We start from the raw sequence: 20,465 nt of genomic DNA, 5'->3' as shown, positions 1-20,465 counted from the left end.
TTGACTCTGCATTCTGGTTGGTGAATTGCGTTGTGCAGTCTGCTGTGATTAGTGTGAGTGTTCACTTAGAAATATTTACTTTGTCGTTAGTGGATTTGCACGTTCTGCTCCAAATCTCCACTAAGCATATTTACAGTTTCTATTTTAAAAAGTAGTTATATAGTTGTAGATTTATATAGTCGCAGGTTCATTTTTTGCTGACCTTTTAAAAACAAAAGGATAGTTACCCAGACACTATCAGATACAGGAAGCACAAAAGTATTTTGTATATATGTCAGGTAGCTAAATTGAATGCTGTCTGGTGACACAGGTAACACAGTAGGCCTCTTTATTATTCAGTTTTTGTTTGTTCGTATTCCCTCTGTTAAGCACCTTCAGTTTGAATAGATGCGTCTTTTAAATGCATAACTAAACACCTCTCAAAGAGAAAAGACATTCTGGACAGGGGGACCCAACGAGAACATTAAAGTAATATTATCAAAATTTTATCTCCTGTTTTCCCACTGAGATAGTTTTTTGCCCATTTACAGACATATTTGTGTAAGCCAATACAGTTATATATATTTTTTCGGATGCCTTGGCTAAACATTTAAATTACAGAAATCTTAGGGAACAGAATCTTATTCCTCGAATTTACTAGATGTTGTTGGCTTTATTTAAATTCTAGCTGGCTCTTCTTCACATTTATAGCGACATACGTGTCCCATCGAAAAATAAAAGAATTCGTTTTCCAGTGTTAAGAGAGTTTGAGCCGACATTTTGTCGAAGAACACTTTTAATTTTCTTCACAACTAAATCCGGAGAATTCGAACAGATATCCCCTGAAATAAACCGCTGGGTGCCCCTGATCACCAAACGTTTATCGTCGTCGAAGACAATTATTTAAAACCGAGCCCTCTCACTCTCGAGAGCGCGTTAGTATTAGTGATTTTGTTTTTAATGAACATTTAAAGACAGCTTGAATAAGGTAAAGAGCTTTTATCAAGCTTTCCCTTATTTGCGGAGAAATAACGGTATTTCACGATGATATATTTTAGCGAACACAGTAGCAAGTTCGTTTGCTGTCAAACAATTGCTATAAAGTAAGCATAAAAGTATCTTGTAATGATCTGTGGTGTTAAGCTGATAACATTTAAATAAATACTCTTAGTAACTCTAGTTGTCGTCAGAGTCTTGTCATTCTCAAAATATTTCATTTTAGTCTTCCAATAAAGAGGATCCTGGCTAATTTAATAGAAAAAGCTGTTGGCTTTACTTTGTAGTACAGGTCGGTCACAAGATCAACTTCTTTACCCAGTCAAAACTAAGTTTATGAAAATTGGGAATAGTGATATGCGTGAAAAGGCAAAACAAAACATGCTGCTTTCTTTGAACATATTGACCTTTTATCCTATCGTTCCTTTACAGAAATCCTAATATTTGGAACCCTACATAACCCACAACAGGCAAGTGTTCACCATATACATATCACAACTTGATCAAATTTGACAGCACAGGAAAAACAAAAATTTCTCGGCACTCAATACTGATAACACTCACATACAACCACCACGGCTGGTGATCGCCAAACCTTTCCTCCTATGAAAAACTTTTAAAATATTTTCTTTTGAAAGGCCTTAACTAAATTCAAAATGTTTTTAATACGTTGAAGTTGGCTACGGACCTGCACTAGATCCCCCTGGGGGTACTTCCCTAAAAATATGATTTGAGTGCTGGTCGGAAAATTTCAAAGACACCCTCAAAAAGGTACAAGAATCTTGTGGGCGTGGCCCAAATTCATTTCCCTCCCATAAGAGGTTCCAATTCTAAAAGAACGAGTTAACTAGCTCTGGTAATTTGAATATTGATCAATATAAAGACGACTCTTTCGAACACCTATATTAACCCTTTTCATCCCAACAACACATATATGTGACGAAAACACCGTTCTTGCTTCTATGAATTGCTCCTTGTTTAACTTAAGCTACAACGTCATGATAATGTGTGAATGACACCAGCTGATGTATATTTTCATCATCAAACCCAGCAAACCGACTACGCCTCCCGATTTTCGTTGCATATCACCGTTCGTTTGGCAACAAAGTCCAAAATGCCAATTGTTCGGCTAAATAATAACATCAAAAATTACACTTATTTATCGTCAATTTTTAATCCAAATAATTTGTTCAAAAATGAAAAGTCTATATTTACAGCAAACCTCAAGGTCAGACCTTGGTATCTGACTTGAAGTTTTTCTCTCAACGCTTTCCGAGGGCTTTACTTCAGCCATTTTATCAGATCCAGTCTTGCGTATCTCACGTTGCCTCGTTTACGCCCGAAGAAAATTCTGGGTAATTCAGCCATAGCGCGATCGAGCGTAGAACTCCTGCTCTTTCCATTTCATAGTTTTTTTTATAAGTGTCGAGCCACCCAGTACCACCAGCAAAATTTCGAATCCATTGAATATTTTACTACTCCAAACTCACCCAAATTGCCTTGGCAGGTCCTGGAATCCATCCACAAAACGGCCAGAGAGGCAACTTCACTCGTGGGCCTCCATGTCTGCTACACAGCATGTTTGGCGACTCAGTCAGCATGAAATCACCTCTCACCTCTGTTTTCTTTCAGAGGAGTGCCTCTACCCACATTCCAGCTTAATGATGCCAGAATGGGGGTTTCTGCAGAGGAAAATGGCTCGAGCGAGTGCACGAGCACGAATCTGGTAAAATCATCGCTTTATAAGTGTTTTTCGAAACAAACAACAACCGTCACTTGCATCACGTGACAATTTAGCCTGAGCCCACAGTTTCTTAAGACCGCAGATATTTTTATTTCATCTCCATTTGTAGAGAAATTAAGTGGCTCAGACTATTTATTGCCAAAAAGTCATTGAAAAAAATACCACACACCTGGTATTTAAAGGGTTAACCGATTCCTGGATAAAACGCTTGCACCTTTTTTCTCCAACACGTACCGTGTATACTCCGATGATTGCGCACTCCGACGATTAGTAAGTGCAAGTGGCGTCGTGGTAAGTTTAAGATGTTTTAAAAGTTTGTTGTATTTATGCCGGTCAAGTATAGAACGGAGTCACCCAAAGAGAACATTTAAGCAAAAATACTTCAAATGTTGTCTCCTGTGTTCCCAGATCGTTTTGTCCCCTTCGAAATATAAATATTTGTGTAAGGTGTTATAAATACAGATTGACCTATTCGGGTGCATTAGCTGAAATTTTAACTTGTAGAAAGTTTCAGAAAACGATATTTTATTGTCCGAAATTAGTAGCAGTTGTTGGTTTTACAAAATATTAGCTGACTTTTTTTTCGCATTTTAATAGCACATTTGCCCCCTTCGAAAACGACAGGAATTAGTTTTCCAGTGTAACAAAATTTGGAGTTGACATTTTGCCGAAGAAAACCTTACATTTTGTTTATGGCTTAATTCAAATTTGTGAGGCGATCAAAGCTTAACCTGAGTATCAGGCTTTCCTAAGGGGAGTGGTAAGGGAAGGGAGGGAGGGAGGAGAGGAGAGGAGGGCCTGACACAGAACCTTTCTGAAGTCTCTGTCGAACGTCCGAATTTCGGACGTTGGCGCAGATTGGACGAAACACAAAAGATATGTCACGCCGCCGGAAACAAAAATCATCAAGAGTATGAGGACTATTTTGGTTGGGAACCATCTTGAATTTCTAAAGACTGTGATAGCGAAAAAGCGTTATTAGCTCGAGTTGACTTGTACAGAGTGTGCTATGGAAAAACCAAATCCACGGAAGCACTCAAAGAAGCTTCAAAGTTCTTCCCTGGCATTGAACTGAAAAAAAAAAAACAACAACAACAAAAAAAAAAAAAAAAGAACAAGAATCGTGTCTTCGTTTTGTAGAAAGGTGTTGACGAGTCAACACGACTCCTGTACATCTCGTACGTTGTATTTAGCTCTAACTAGAACGACTTTGAGAGATTTCTACACGCACGTTTGCCGCTTCCATTTTGATCTTTTCACCCATTTAGAGTTTTGTATGTTTGCAGCACAATGATTTGGAGTATTTGCATGATAGACTGAGCAATGCATGTAACTGTCTCATGTTTTGTATTTTGGTATCAAAGGTTATTTCTGGGTTACGAGTGCTGCGTTTATCGCCTGTTTATTTCACCTTTTCTTGTGGTTTCAGCTATATTGAAACTGAAAACCTCCATTGTCATCGTGTAGTGTGAGTAAGAAAGTAAGAAAGTAAGTCCATTTTCCGTAAAGGTTCGGAATGCCGAAGGTTCACCACGACAGGTTGACGAGATCTCAGTCGGCTTTATTCGTACGGAAGTATCTTGTATTCAATTCAAAATGGCTGCCGGATTTCTCATGCGTGGGTTTTCAAGGTGGCAGTTCGTGGTTCTTGGAAGGAAAACACAGGTTTTTAATACTTTAAATCAAAAGAACAACTTCTAAGGAACACTCGGCTGCTTAAAAAGAGGAAATCAGTAATTTCATAGTGAAGAAATTCCTGTTTGAGATTGTGTCAAGGCGAAACATGTGTGATCGCAAACAAGATCTGCAAATCATCACATGAGCTGTAGACGTTCTAAAAAATTTTTGTGTGCTCCTAGGAATCCACTTTACAAAATACTACAGGTTTGAATGTAAATTTTACCCTGCTTTAAGTTAAATTGATCGATTTGTCATATTTCAAATAACTTTCGCGAAATTTTCGAAAAACGTACTCATAACCTTTTTTTACTCAGTTTAATAGAGTCGAGAAATTGTGCTTTAACTCGCAGTTCGCTCGGATCGGTCGCCTTCACGTAGCTTTACTCGAGGCGAAAATTAAACGAATTTGCTTTTCAGGCGTGAACACAGGTCTGTCTGAATAAATTTTTTCAATCAAGAAAGCTTGTTGTCTGTTTATCTGTGTGTCTTGATTCACGGAATTTCTTCACCATGCGATCTTATGTAAACCATGAGAGAGCCAAACCATATCCATTACTGTTCCCTGTGTATTACAGTGTAAACACACGATCAAATTGCGCTGCACAATTTAAGCACTGACTAGAACTGTTCATTGTCCTCTATGAATTTTATACAACATTGCTTTTTTACTGCAATATTCTACAAAAATAAAGGAGTAGCCTCTTGCAGTCTTAGACTGCCTTTTATTTACAATGAATCTGTGTTGATTTTACTTCTAACGAGACAGAATTAGAATCGTCGAGCAATATATGGATTATTCGCCTCTAAAACTTGCTCTTGGATTTTGGACGGTTTCTGCTAGTTTTCAAACAAAATAGCTGAAAATATTGATTGCTGAATCAAAGTGTTTGTTTGGCTGTCGTGGTCGAGCGACTTGTGCAGCCACAGGCGGGACCCTCTGTTTGTGTGGTGTAATTGCTGTTTGGAACTTGAGAATGAAGCTGCACCTAGTCGCGAACTCTGCTCAGTGGTGCTTAACAGAAAATAATCTGTTTGTAGAGCCTTTCGCAATGGAGCTGTGTGTGTAACTTCAATTCACATCTATCACAGCGGTCATCGCTGACATGACAGTTGCATTACCGGAAGTTATTTTGATTGGCTACTATTTGCGGCGAAGCGTCATGATCATGGAGGGGGCAGAATACTCGTCTCAATGCTTTCGTGTCAGGCCTTTCCTTCCCGTTTCCAATTCCTTTCTTCCCCCTCCCTCCGCCCTCCCCACGAAAAGCCTGATACTCAGGCAAAGATGCAAGCGACGGTTAGGTTTAGTTTACATTGTTTTCTAGCGTTGGCTCTTTGATTGTGTCATTCGAATTTTTAGATACATCATTTTCGAGCCCTTGGCGTTTCATTTTCGAGTTTTACGTGCATCATTTTCGAACATTGCGTATTTTAACGAGTTTAAGGTGCCTTGTGTTTTCGAGTTGTCAGTGCTATTAATAAAACGCTTGCACCTCTTTCTCGCCAACACGAACCTTGTGTACTCCGATTATTGCGCACTGCGACGATTTGTGACTGTAAGTGGCGTCGGGGTAAGTTTAAGACGTTTAAAAAGTTTGTTGTATTTATGTCAGTCAAGAATAGCACGGGGTCACCCAACGAGAGCATTTAATCAAAAATACTTTAAATGTTGTCTCCTGTGTTCCGAGATCGTTTTGTCCCCTTTGAAATATATATTTGTGTAAGCTGTTATAAATACAGATTGATCTATTCGGGTGCATTAGCTAAAATTTTAACTTGTAGACAGTTTTAGAAAAGGATACTTCATGTCTGAAGTCAGTAACAGTTGTTGGTTTTACGAAATACTTGCTGACCTTTATTCGCATTTTAATAGCACATTTGCCCCCTTCGAAAACGACAGGAATAAGTTTTCCAGTGTAACAACATTTTGAGGTGACATTTTGCCGAAGAAAACCTTACATTTTGTTTACGACTAAATTCGAATTTGTGAGGCGATTAAAGCAATCCGAACAGATATCCACCGAAATGAACGGTTGGGTGCAGGCCATAATGGAACTATAACATTTATTCCACTGACAACAAAAAACACACAGCCCTGTCAAAATGTTTCATTTGTTTCAGTTCCCTGCCAAGGGCTGTTTGCTTGTTTGATCTCGAAATGTCTGTTGAGCCCGCGTTACAAATAGAGTCCGTTAATAGGGTCAGGGGCCGACCCAACAGTTCATTTTGGTGGAAATATGTTCGGAAGCCGTAAATCACCTCAGAACTCCGGATTTAGTGTTAAAGAAAACCTGAAGTTTTCTTCGTCTCAATTGGAGCTCATCCCTTTCGTTTTCGACGCGGCAAATACTTCAGGCCAAGGTCAGCCAGCATTTTCCTAAAGCCAACGGGAGCTAGTAAATTCAAGGAATAAGGTACTGAAAAAAATTTTTTACTAAATTTCCCGAGAGGGAATTTGTGGAATTGATCAAACAACCCCGACGAATTTTTGTAACAGGACGACGAACCCGTAGAAATAGGAAAAAACTTCACTTCGTTTGTCAAAAGATTTTGAAATCTCAAGAGAGAGAAAGCAATAGAATTATCAAGCTTTGTGTGGCTAGACTGATGATGATAAAAATCCACTGAATTACAAAAAGGTGACGAGGATATATAATTTCTTTCATTTTTCAGTTAATTTTTATGTTTACGCAGTGCATGACAGATTCTTGATTTTCTTGTCCAATTTGCATACGTCAGTAAGTTTAGTAGGGGAAGTCCCTTTTCCCGCTTAAGTTTATCCTGCAGTCTCGACCTTTCTTTCACTATTAGAGAACTTCTTTCCAGAAGGAAATCCTGACCCCAAAATATTACAGCATGTAAGTCGCTTCACTGCGATTTGTAATCGATTACTCGCCATTACTGGAGTATTTCGACAAATATTTGCTTCCTTTTCACATCACAACAAAGTTCTAGCTTTCCTATCCTGGTTGAGGTCACTTTTAACGGTCTTCGTCCAATATTATATTGGGCAGTTTTCCTTTCCTGCGAAAATTTGCGTGTGTTTGTCCGCTACTCGCAAAAACAGTTTGCAAAACTTTGTTGACCAGTCGCTCTGGCTGGACTCAGACTCTGATCACGTACGCCGGTCACACCACTCGATGACGTCAATCGTGCGTCTACACAATAATCACACACTCCTCTAGACCAATCAAAACCCTAGTTTTACACTGTTCATTGTATAAATATATATATATATTTTATATTTTTTCATTTATTCAGTTTTTTCGTTCTATTTCATGTTCCTGGGTGCTCCGGAAAGTTCAACATTCCTGCTTTTAACGACGACCGCTTATTTTATATCCTAAGCAGGGCTCAGGAACCAATTGTAATCAAAAAGCCTGTTTAAAATTTCAGATATTCTATTGGAATCAAACTCACGTAGGCGTCTTTACATTAAAATCTTACATATGTTTAAAACTCAAGTGGAACCACGAGCTGTTCCACTTGAGTTTTGAACATTTAATGATATCACTATGGTCTATAGACCATAGGAGACTGCCGTCCATTTGTTTTTTTAAAATAACATGGAAAAAAATAAAGCGGGATTGGCTTTATGTCCGTTGAGAAGGCGCGCGCGTTAATCTGAGCTCATTTTTATCTTCTGATGCCCGTTTCTCGAAAGTCCCGGTAACTTACCGGGCCCGATAAGTACATTTCTAAATGTTTTCTCGCCTATTACACAGTGATTACAGACATGGTACTTGGCCAATATTTTAACTGAATTATAAGATGTTAAAATTTATTATTCAAAGCGAACAAAAATTGACATCTCTTGAGAAGCATTTATCACCAAAGACACTTATCGGGCCCGATAAGTTACCGGGACTTTCGAGAAACAGGCCCCTGTACTCTTTTAAACAATAGCTACGAGCCAATCAGCGCGCGGGAATTTTACAAGTTGTTGTAAAAAGACTTAAAAGTTTCTTTGTCTCTCACAAGCGCCGTAAATTTTAACTTTTACGACAGCGGTATGAAGAATTGAATAAAATATAGGTTATGTTTGAGAACAATAGCTCAAAGCTGATATGTGGTATGACCAATGGCATAAATTTTAACAGTCCTAACATAACTTATAGTATTACCTTACAATATTATTAAGTCTACAAAACTGCAAAGTTTTCAAAGTTTACACGATACTTTACAATCAACATATGCGTGCAAATTTCTGCCATTTCACAACGAAAAGTTTCTGTTCGCCCGAGGTGACCGCTATAAATATTTAACAAGTTCTATTTTATCCTGCACTAACTTTTTCAAGTCATTAAAAGAGGATGTTTCGCCATTTAGCGCATTAACGTAGAGGAAATGTTCTGACGTTCAAAGTCTCCAAAATGGGAACAAAGAAAACATACGTAAACAAGTGAGGAGAATACTGAGGTTTTAAGAGTTTTAAGCGGCCTTCACACGACAAATTTTTGTTGGCCAACATATGTTGGCCAACTCCAAAAAGTTGGCCAACTCTTGCGTTCACACGTCAAACGCGTCAAATCGAAACATACGCCAACTCGCAACATGGCGTCCGTGGTGCAATGGCACACACGGAGAGTTGCCGCTTCAGGCTTTTTCGTCGAAGACACAACAAAAAGCGATGGAGAAACAGAAAAGTTTGGGTAAAACCATATATAACAAGATGATATGAGTGGACGAATTTTGATTGGTTAAAATTCAGCAACACATGTTTGTTGATCATTCACCCGTCAAATGCGAGTTGGCCAACACGAAAAAAAGTTGGCGAGAATAGAGACAACAATCCTGGCCAAAAATAATGGGACGATTTGCAAAATTAATCACGAACTGTAATAAAGGTAATAAAGTGCCAACAAACATCGCAAAATGACTTTTTAGTGGTGAGAAATGTAGCAGAGAAATGTTCGGACAAATGTTTTGATGACGTATTGTATCTGTTTTGAGTGGTCACGCAATACGCGCGATTTGGCAAAACAGCCACCGCTAGGAATTAAACGTTTCTGCTCTTAAAGTGATATTCGTCTCCAATGGTTGAAAAAGCGCCATCTCGTATTCTTTTAAAATTTGTGTTGGTGTTGTCAACTGCACCTGCCTTACGCAAAACTGAGAGGGCGTCGGAGGTCGCAAAAAGGTGTTCGTCTTTACATCCAACATCTCGGCTCCTAGGCTCTTTGGGAACAGGGAAGTGGACTGCATGTAACTAAGGACCATCGCTGATAAGATGCTCTCTCCATTTGCCTACAGTTTTCGAAAGATTTTTATCTCTATCAGTGTTTCTATGTGCATACTTTGCAAAATAACTACGCGCGCGCATATCGACGACTGAAAACAAATATCCATTCCTCATCCCTTATTCCAATATTCGCGACTGTAACTAACTTTCACTTTTTACGGCGAGGTGATGATGGGAATAGCCATAACACTCTTGATTTTAACAAAAGGAACTTCCAAATTGTCTTCAAAATGATACAATTTGCCAATTTAAAAGCAACGCTTAAATCAGACAATCCTGGCCAAAAATAATGGGACGATTTGCAAAATGGGGGGAAGGGGGCTTTCCAAAAATTGCAAAGACAGCTTAATAAAAATGTTGAAGAATGGCTTAAGATATGCAGAATGAAAATTTTCACTGACAATTCAATTTTGTGTACTGTCCCGGGAATATTTGGCCAGGATTGTCTGAAAAACTTGTTTTGCAAAAAAATAGTTATATCTTTAGAAAAGATAAATATTTCATGCGTTTTATTGCTTATACATGAAGTTGATGTTGTTTCAAGTCTCAAGGGTTACATATGGTCGCATTTTTTACTCGTCATGGAAAAGAGGACTTAGACCGCGCGTTCTTGTAGTAAGGCTGACCTTCCGTATTTGCTTAGTGGAAACATTGGAATGTAAGTTACTGGCGGTCAACCACGTCATATGGCGCGTATTTATGCTTTGGCCAGTAATCAAGTCAACAAAGTGACTCTTTTTACCCGTTGGGTAATCTTGGCGAAAATAACTTTGGCGTGATCTCGCCAAAATGCCAAACTGTGTCCTTATGGCCTTAGCGGGGGATCCTCACACGCTCATCTGATGTACATTACGTAGACTGCATGGAAAGCAGACTTATTCTCATAAACCGATATTTTGAGGAAGAAATTACAGCTAGAACATTACTAGTGTAGCAAATTGTTGGTATAAAAATTTACGCGGGCGCTTTTAAGTGCTTTGGATGATAGTCCTAATGCAGTGATAGATAACATCGCACACCAGAATAGCAGAATAGTAGGGGGAATTGCTCTAGTTCCATTGTCGTGCTTTCCCTTCAGGACAATAGAACCAACTAGTAGCGTAAGAACCTCAAGCAACATCGTCGCATTATTTCTTGAACGTGGTTGTAGCTTTTCACTCAAACGTAAGGGAAAATAACTGCACTTCATACAAGGACCGCTCCGTTCAAAGCAAGTTAAGCTGTAAGTCACGCACTGCGTGACGTTGAACTTGCTATGTTTCAATACGTAACAGTTCTCGTGGTCATTTCTCGCTCATTCCAATCGTCATGCAGGGAAGAAAATGGCTTGTTTCCAGGTAAACTTTTCTCCCAATGAAAGAAAGATTGTTTCCCCTTCTATTCTACCTCTTTTGATCACAGTACAAGTTCGTCTTAGTACTTTGGCAACATTTCTCACCCGTGTCACAATAAAAAATCCAAGCTAATTTTGAATTATTTTGACGTAATGGGGTGAGAAATGTTCGAAAATAGATTTACTCTGTGAAATGCATTTAGAAAAGCATTTCAGTATGGCGATCAAATGATAAAGAAAGCCTTTACACGCTGCAAAAGGTAATAAAGTGCCAACAAACATCGCAAAATGACTTTTTAGTGGTGAGAAATGTAGCCGAGAAATGTTCGGACAAATGTTTTGATGACGTATTGTATCTGTTTTAAGCGGTCACGCAATACGCGCGATTTGGCAAAACAGCCACCGCTAGGAATTAAACGTTTCTGCTCTTAAAGTGATATTCGTCTCCAATGGTTGAAAAAGCGCCATCTCGTATTCTTTTAAAATTTGTGTTGGTGTTGTCAATGGCACCTGCCTTACGCAAAACTAAGAGGGCGTCGTAGGTCGCAAAAAGGTGTTCGTCTTTACATCCAACATCTCGGCTCCTAGGCTCTTTGGGAACAGGGAAGTGGACTGCATGTAACTAAGGACCATCGCTGATAAGATGCTCTCTCCATTTGCCTACAGTTTTCGAAAGATTTTTATCTCTATCAGTGCTTCTATGTGCATACTTTGCAAAATAACTACGCGCACGCATATCGACGTCTGAAAACAAATATCCATTCCTCATCCCTTATTCCAATATTCGCGACTGTAACTAACTTTCACTTTTTACGGCGAGGTGATGATGGGAATGGCCATAACACTCTTGATTTTAACAAAAGGAACTTCCAAATTGTCTTCAAAATGATACAATTTGCCAATTTAAAAGCAACGCTTAAATCAGACAATCCTGGCCAAAAATAATGGGACGATTTGCAAAATGGGGGGAAGGGGGCTTTCCAAAAATTGCAAAGACAGCTTAATAAAAATGTTGAAGAATGGCTTAAGATATATGCAGAATGAAAATTTTCACTGACAATTCAATTTTGTGTACTGTCCCGGGAATTTTTGGCCAGGATTGAAGTCCTATTTGTCGCCAACAGTCGGCCAACATGTTGTTGTGTCGTTCACACATGCCAACGTGAGTTGGCCAACACAAGTTGGCCAACAACAATTTGTCGTGTAAAGGCCGCTTTACTGTTGAAGAATTAAATTTTGGCCAAGCGGAAAATGAAGTGAAATCAGTAAAGTAGTCCTTGGGTGGATGACCTCCAAAAAAGAGGAAAACAAGATAATCGTAGTATTCTTCGACCCGCGCCGGCTAATTCGCTAACAATCTTTATCTGAGGCAAAGCTATACAGGCAACATTTGGCCATTAACTGTTCCGTGAAGGGAACAGTCCCCCGAAAGCAAAACTCTCCGAGAAAACAACTTGAGTTACAAAAAACAGACACTCATTTCCAACAAAAAAAAAACCAGCTCATGCTTAAGGTTTTAAACTAAACAAAGGTAAAGCCTCGCATGTTATTGCTTTGAATGTGTAGCTTTTTTTCTGGCCTCGCTTTTGAGAACGAGTATTTTGTTGTGCTTATCTCCATTCAACAGCAAAGCACAGCAAAAACACTCCTCCAAATTCTTGAACTTTTCAACTATACAAAGTTCTCCTATTTCAGCTGCCAATTTCATTGCACTGATCAGTCGACTCGCGTTTTATTTGGTATACCACTATGCCAGAAATGTGTGTAAAAGAGGATTTAAAATAAGGGAAGTTTGGTATTTCTTCTTCTTTGCAGTAGGGCTTGCAGCCCGTAGACACTTTTATCTCCTCTTATGCGCAACTCGAGTTTTAAATTGTGGATATTATTATTTTGTTACATCCGCATGTTGGTCACGTGACGCATTTCATCCAATTGTAGACAAGCAAAAATGGTTGATGGATAATAAGTCATTTGATTCAGAAACCAGAGAATAAACACTACTGAAAGACGTGTAGCCGATAGAGAGAACTTAAAAGTAACAGAGTCGATAGAAAACACGTTAGAGCAGCTAGCAGCCGAAAAACGCATGTGGGACTACAAGAGCATGGAGGAGCTGAACGTTTAATCAAAAACGGAATTTGTTAATGTGAGATGGAAGCATATGTATGATAATATTGCAATTGCAATAAATGTACAGCCATGTAACATCAATGTGTATATATGTTATCTCTACTTTCTCCCGTGTTTTCCAGATTTTTTCGTTTCATGGGTTTAGCAGAGTCAAAAATAATAATCTTATTGGCTTCATGTTTAACATTTACGCCATAAACAGCTAAGAAACCACTATTAGCGCTGCACAAGGGACAGAGCAAAACGTGAAAAGTGGCAGAACTTTAATAAAATCTTTACGTTTACAGCAATCTAAAGACCTTTGTACAATCAACAATAGTTAATAACTTCAGGTGATCAACTTCCATTTTCTGAAATTTTCTGGAACTTAAATTTACAGCTAAAACATCGAACAGTCCGGGTATTTCAATACACAAATATGTCTATAATAATAAAAAGAGCTCAGAGCGATCTGAGAACGCATGTACAACATTTCAAGTATTTTGCGCAAATGTTCAAGTTGTGTACCCTGTCGTAAAATAAATGTATTTCATGGACTCTAAAACTGCCGTCTTTATCAGTTACTGGCAGGCCTTTGAAATCACGGTGCACGCTCACTTGGTTTATCAGTATCATAAACAGCCCAAGACTACTGTACTTTTGTTTTCTCTGGTTTCTAGTTAAGACCGTCATGGACAACCCAGGGGAAATAATACAGAAAATCTTCATTGGTACATGCGTTGCCACATTCCTTCGCAACACAAGTCGAGTTCGACAAGCTATTGAGTTCTGCAAGGAATGTTTGATTCAGCTAAACAACAAAGGTCTGGAAAAAGAAAAGGAATCTGTTGGATTAGGATACACAGGGATATACTCATTATTGCTTGAAACGTATTGCCTTCTTAACGACTACACAAGTGCCATAGATTGTGGTAACAGACTCTTACACTTCCTGCGCAAATATGGCAAAAAAACCGAAGACGGCAGGGTAACTTATAGACTGGCAGAATTATACCACCTTCAAACTAAATATAAAGAAGCAAAAAGCCTTTATGAGAAAGCACTCACCATCATGATAGAAACAGGCGACAGACCAGGACAGTCCGCGTGTTATGGGAACCTGGGAACTATGTATCAATCCCTCGGTGAATATGGAAAGGCTGAAACATACCAGAAGAACGCACTTGTGATCACAAAAGAAATTGGCGACAAACGAGGAGAAGCGACGTGTCATGCGAACCTGGGAACTATGTATTATTCTCTCGGTGAATATGGAAAGGCCGAAAGTTACCACAAGAACGCACTTGCGGTCACAAAAGAAATTGGAGACAGACAAGGAGAAGCCGCATGTTATGGGAATCTGGGAACTGTGTATTATTCTCTCGGTGAATTTGGAAAGGCTGAAACATACCAGAAGAACGCACTTGTGATCAGAAAGGAAATTGGCGACAGACAAGGTGAAGCGGCGTGTTATGGGAACCTGGGGACTGTGTATCAATCTCTCGGTGAATATGGAAAGGCCGAAAGATACCAGAAGAACGCACTTGTGATCAGAAAGGAAATTGGCGACAAACAAGGAGAAGCGGCGTGTTATGGGAACCTGGGAGCTGTGTATCAATCTCTCGGTGAATATGGAAAGGCCGAAAGATACCAGAAGAACGCACTTGTGATCAGAAAGGAAATTGGCGACAAACAAGGAGAAGCGGCGTGTTATGGGAACCTGGGGACTGTGTATCAATCTCTCGGTGAATATGGAAAGGCCGAAAGATACCAGAAGGACGCACTTGTGATCAGAAAGGAAATTGGCGACAAACAAGGAGAAGCGGCGTGTTATGGGAACCTGGGGACTGTGTATCAATCTCTCGGTGAATATGGAAAGGCCGAAAGATACCAGAAGGACGCACTTGTGATCAGAAAAGAAATCGGCGACAAAAAAGGAGAAGCGGCAAGCTATTTAAACTTAGGATCGTTGTTTCGTTCTCTTGGTAAATATGCTGAGGCTAAAGAGCATCACGAGAAAGCACTTGGTTTGTGCAAAATGATACGTGACGTAGATGGAGAGGCCTCCTTGCACCTCGAACTTGCACACGATGTCATTTTAGAAGGAAATGTAAGTTCTCAAGGTAATGTGTTTTCGAATCTGTTGGCAGGCATTACCAAGTGTGAGAAAATGCGAAGTTTTCTTGGACGCAATGACCAATTTAAGATAAACCTATCAGACAAGTACAGTCTTTCCTATCAATTACTCAGCACAATGTTTTGTCGTGTGGGAAATCCGAAAGAAGCTCTTTGTGTTCTAGAGCTTGAACGAGGCAGAGCTCTGGCAGACTTAATCTCAGGTCAATATTCTGCTCAACAACAGATTTCAGTCAATCCGCTGTCGTGGCCTGATATTGAAAGGATCGTGAAGAAAGAAATTGATTGTAACTGTCTATACATTTCGTATTTTAGTTGTTATATGTTTTTGTGGGTTCTTAAAAGAAACAAGCCACCAATTTTCCGTAAAGTAAACGTCAACGAATGTTTTGTTCAAAAGGGATTGGAAAGAGATGTTCAGGAAGTTTTCAGTGAACAAACCCTCAGAAGGATTAAAGTCCTCCGTCATGATCAAGAGCACTACGAAGATCGATCATTGTTTTTTTCAAAAGCCGTTGAATCAACACAGGAGACATCGGAGGAAGGAAGCTCGGCAGCTTTTCACCCAATAGGGACCGAGGAAGAGGAAAACCTTCAACCCGTTCCCACCCTAGCTGAGTGTTACCAAATGATCATCGCTCCCGTGGCTGCCTTTTTTGACGAACCTGAAAACGTGATTGTTCCTGATCGCGCCTTGCACAAAGTTCCATTCGCAGCATTAAAGGATGAAAGTGAGAGATACCTGTCACAGACTTACAAAATCCGCATTATTCCTTCTTTGTCGACTCTCGGGCTCATTCAGGACAGTCCAGCAGATTATCACAGCCAGACTGGAGTACTGATAGTGGGCGATCCGGACGTTGGGGACGTGCTTTACAAGGGACGCATTGAGAATCCTTGTCGTTTGCCCTCTGCAAGAAAGGAAGCGGAGATGATAGCAGAACTACTCGGAGCTGAGCCTTTGTTAGAGGAGCGAGCAACTAAACAAGCAGTTCTTCAGATGATGCCCTCTGTAAGTCTGATTCATTTTGCTGCTCGTGGTCATGCCGAAAGAGGAGAAATTGCCCTTGCACCTGAACGCACCACTAACGCGACTCCATGCGAGAAAGACTACCTCTTGACAATGGATGACATTTCACAAGTTCAGGTGCGTGCTAAACTTGTAGTACTCAGCTGTTCTCACAGTGCACAAGGACAGGTTAAAGCTGAGGGAGTTGTTGGAATCGCTCGGGCCTTCTTAGGATCCGGTGCACGCTCAGTGTTGGTGGCCCTCCGCGCCATACCAGACGAAGCAACAGAGCAGTTAATGAGTCATTTCTACAAACACCTGATTCGTGGGGAAAGTGCCAGTGAGTCTCTTCACCAGGCCATGAAGTGGATGAGAAGTAACGGCTATGCAGACTTGGGGAACTGGGCGCCTTTCATGTTGATTGGGGATAACGTGACGTTTGATTTCGGAAAGTAAAGGTTAGTTTGTCAATGAACTGTATTATTTCGGGTGTTGAATGGATTATTCAAGAAAACTCTTCCATTCTCTTGGAAAGACTTATGGTTCTGTGACAGGAGACCGAAAGGTACTTTGTTACAGGACTGTTCTTATTCCGTGATTTTCTGAATATCATAATAGGATGAACAACAATTCTACCTGTATTGGGTTAACTTAAACTTTTATCAAGAACACAATTCCTCTTATACCGCTTAATAAACGGTGTTCCGTTTATTTTGCTTTTGAGAGTGTAATAAGCAAATACTACTGGTTCATTGTAATTGCTTAGATCTAAGAGGTTGCACTTAGTAAATAATATTTCAACAAACACAGCGGTAGCGCGGTACGAGGCAATAGACAATTAGAAATCCATTTGATAGAATGATTAAAACGATTAATTCACAGTTCAAAGGTTACAGACGTAGGGGAGGGAACGAAGTAGTATTGTAGCTAGTAGGTTGCGATCGAAGTAACTGGGGTAGTGGTAACGGTAGATAAATTGGCTAGGAGCAAATTCAACAAGTTCTTTAAGAACCCAACTTGACATGCGGCCTTTAATTCCCAAGCCCTCCAGTTTGCGCCAGAGTGATTTATAAAATCCAATAACAGATTACAATACTAACCCTAAAATCAGACTTTGTTTATCAGTTGCAGGTGTCTTGCCCAGGCCACCCGCCGAGGAGTGCCCGAAAAATGGGAACTTTCTTTTGAAAAAGGACGTCAATAACTTGGACAGTAAACCAAAGCAGAATCACTTGGGCTGAAAAAATTGACTAATCACAATTGTGTTACATGGAGATTTGGATGCGCGTGCTTTTCGTTGCAGTTTTCGTTATCAGGACTGTCTTTTTAGATTCAATTTAAACACAGAGGGAATCCTCATACATTTTAAGAGTTTCAACATTGGATTTAATTTGGTAGCATTTAGAGTTCTCGAAATTTACACATTTGAATCGCAGTGAGGTTCGGTAGGTAGACACAGTGGCGAATGTGTTTGATAAAACCAAGTTAATCGTCAATCATGTTCGGAACGTCTCGACATCAAAAGGATTTTGAGATACTAGTTTCCATTCTTAGATCGGTTTTTTTGTTTTCTCTGTTATTGATTAGAAAAACGCGCCACTTTCTCAGCAAACGAGAAGCAAAACCAATCGTGACTTGTTCGCACGCGTTTTTGTTTCGTATTTGTTTCGCATTCTGATTGGTGCATTGCGTTGTGTACGTCTGCTTTGATTGGTGTGCTTGATAACTTAGAAATATTTACTTTGTCGTTAGTGGATTTGCACATTCTGCTCCAAATTCCCACTAAGATTTTTTTTGTTAATGTCGCATATTTACCGTCTATTTTATAAAGTAGTCAAATAGGTGTAGATTTATATAGTCGCTGCTTCATTTTTTGCTGACCTTTTGAAAAAAAAAAGGATATTTACCCAGACACTATCAGATATAGGAAGGACAAAAGTATTTTGTATATATGTCAAGTAGCTAAATCGAATGCTGTCTGGTGACACAGGTAACACAGTATAGTTCTTTATTATTCAGTTTTTGTTTGTTTCTATTCCTTTGTCAAGCACTTTCGGCTCGAATAGATGCTTCTAAGTGCATAATTTAACAACTCTCAAAGAGAAAAGACATTCTGGACAGGGGGACCCAACGAGAACATTGAAGTAATATTATTAAAATGTTGTCTCCTGTTTTCCCACTGAGATAATTTTTTGCCTATTTACAGACATATTTTTGTAAGCCAATACAGTTATATATATTAGTTCGGAATGCCTTGGCTAAACATTTAAATTGCAGAAATTTCAGACAACGGTGTCTTATCCTTAGAATTTTCCTTGATGTTGTTGGCTTTAATAAAATGCCAGCTGGCTATTTTTCGCATTTTTAGCGAGATATTTGTTCCTTCGAAAACAAAAGAATTCGTTTTCCAGTGTTAAGAAAACTTTTGATTTTCTTCACATGTAACTCCGGAGAATTCGAACAAATATCCACTGAAATGAACCGCTGGGTGCCCCTGATCACCAAACGTCTATCGTCAAAGACAGTTATTTAAAACTGAGCCCTCTCACTCTCGAGAGAGCGTTAGTGTTAGTGATTTTGTTTTTTGATTAACGTTTTAAAACAGCTTGAATAAGGTAAAGAGCTTTTAGCAAGCTTTCGCTTATTTGCGGAGAAATAACGGTATTTCACAATGATATATTTTAGCGAACACAATAGCTAGTGTGTTTGCTGTCAAACAGTTGCTATAAAGTAAGCATAAAAGTATCTTTCAATGATCTGATAAGCTGATAATACTTAAATAAATACTTTTGGTAACTCTAGATGTCAAAGTCTTCTCATTCCTAAAATATTTCATTTTGATTTTCCAATATTGAGGATCCTGGATAATAGCTCTACTTTGCAAGACAGGTCGGTCACATAATCAACTTCCTTACCCAGTCAAAACTAAGTTAAAGAAAATTGGGAATAGTGTCATGCGTGAAAAGTCAAAAAAAAAAAAAACATACTCCTTCTCTTGAACATATTGACTTTTTATCCCATCGTTCTTAAGCAGAAATTCCAATATTTGGAGCCCTACATAATCCGGTTGTGGTTCTTCCCTAAAAATATGACGTGACTGCTGGTCGGAAAATTTCGAAGACACCCTTAAAAAGGTACAAGAATCTAGTGTTGTGGGCGTGGCCCAAATTCCTTTTCCATTCATAAGAGGTACCAATTATAAAAGAACGAATTAATTAGCGCTGGTAAATAAATACTCCTGACAGATTAGACGAAACACTTGAAGACATTTTTGTTTAAAAAAGCATATGACATCTGATTATTCTTTACTTTGTTTATTTTATTTCTTACTTTTTGTTTGATTGATTATTGTTAAATTTTATATTTTATTGATTTTGACTTAATTTTTCGTTTTTATATTGTAAGCGCTTTTGAATATTATATAAAAAGCGCTATATAAATTGATTATTATTTAATAGTGATAAGCACGACTCTTTCGAACACCTATATTAACCGATGCCTGGATGACTGTGTTCAAGTGAACAATTTACGTACCGCAGCGACTCTACCGGCGGTCCTATATTAGATTTAGCACCATACGAGGTACCAGTCCATAAAATTTACCCAAAGGTACGAAGAACACCCCGTCATTTTTATATTCATCGATTTAATAGAAACTAGAAAACTCCAAAAAGTTCGATGATAATAACACTCTTGTTCAGTTGAAGTAACAAGAGTCGAAATAACTTCTGTGCGGGCCATCGCAGAAGCGCCACTAGAACATGATTGGTCTACTGCACGATTCGAGTCTGTGCGTTCCCATTCGTGCCAATCTAATGGACTGAATTACTTTACTCTTGACAGCTCTAGTTGCTTTTTCCAATGGAAAATCATATAATGTTCTTGCTTAAGTCCAATGTATATCGCCCTAGTGGCAAAGGTCTATTACTTAAAAGTGGAGTTTTTAATTTGACTGAAGGAAGTTAAATTTTGCGGCGTTTTATTTTGCGGTTGATTTTTTCTGCGGGAACTAATTCTTGCGGATCGAGGTCAATCCGAAAAAATTAGAACCCAAAAAATGTTCATGCTACACGGTAGCCTCTGTAACTGTCGGTATTGTCCGCATGCAAACTTTGGCGGCCATGAGGGGCGTAAGTCGCGACAAACGAGCGGTGTAAGCCTAAAATCGCCTCTTTCCCATTCCGCTCTCACCTTCTCCCAAAATCCCACCAGCTAGTGCAGGCTAGATACAATTAAC

General features: G+C 39.2%; 1 protein-coding gene across 1 annotated transcript; it reads left to right on the top strand.

The window, feature by feature from the left end:
- The first annotated feature begins 5,886 nt into the window (after positions 1–5,886).
- Positions 5,887–17,874, top strand: LOC146464204 (uncharacterized). Its single transcript, XM_085130084.1, has 3 exons — positions 5,887–5,970; positions 13,764–16,686; positions 17,354–17,874. Exon 2 carries the CDS (start codon positions 13,775–13,777, stop codon positions 16,682–16,684), a length of 2,910 nt encoding a protein of 969 aa, XP_084986210.1. The 5' UTR covers positions 5,887–5,970; positions 13,764–13,774; the 3' UTR covers positions 16,685–16,686; positions 17,354–17,874.
- The last annotated feature ends 2,591 nt before the right edge of the window (positions 17,875–20,465 follow it).

Source organism: Pavona decussata, unplaced genomic scaffold, assembly GCF_977016875.1.
Source record: "Pavona decussata unplaced genomic scaffold, jaPavDecu1.1 SCAFFOLD_168, whole genome shotgun sequence".
In the NCBI taxonomy this organism is placed as follows: Eukaryota; Metazoa; Cnidaria; class Anthozoa; order Scleractinia; family Agariciidae; genus Pavona; species Pavona decussata.
Note: the sequence above shows the minus strand (reverse complement) of the source record. Positions and strands in the feature narration are given on the sequence as shown.

What these genes read in the sequence shown, in the direction of transcription:
- LOC146464204 (XM_085130084.1), top strand. Translation starts at nt 13,775, where the DNA reads ATGGACAACCCAGGGGAAATAATACAGAAAATCTTCATTGGTACATGC.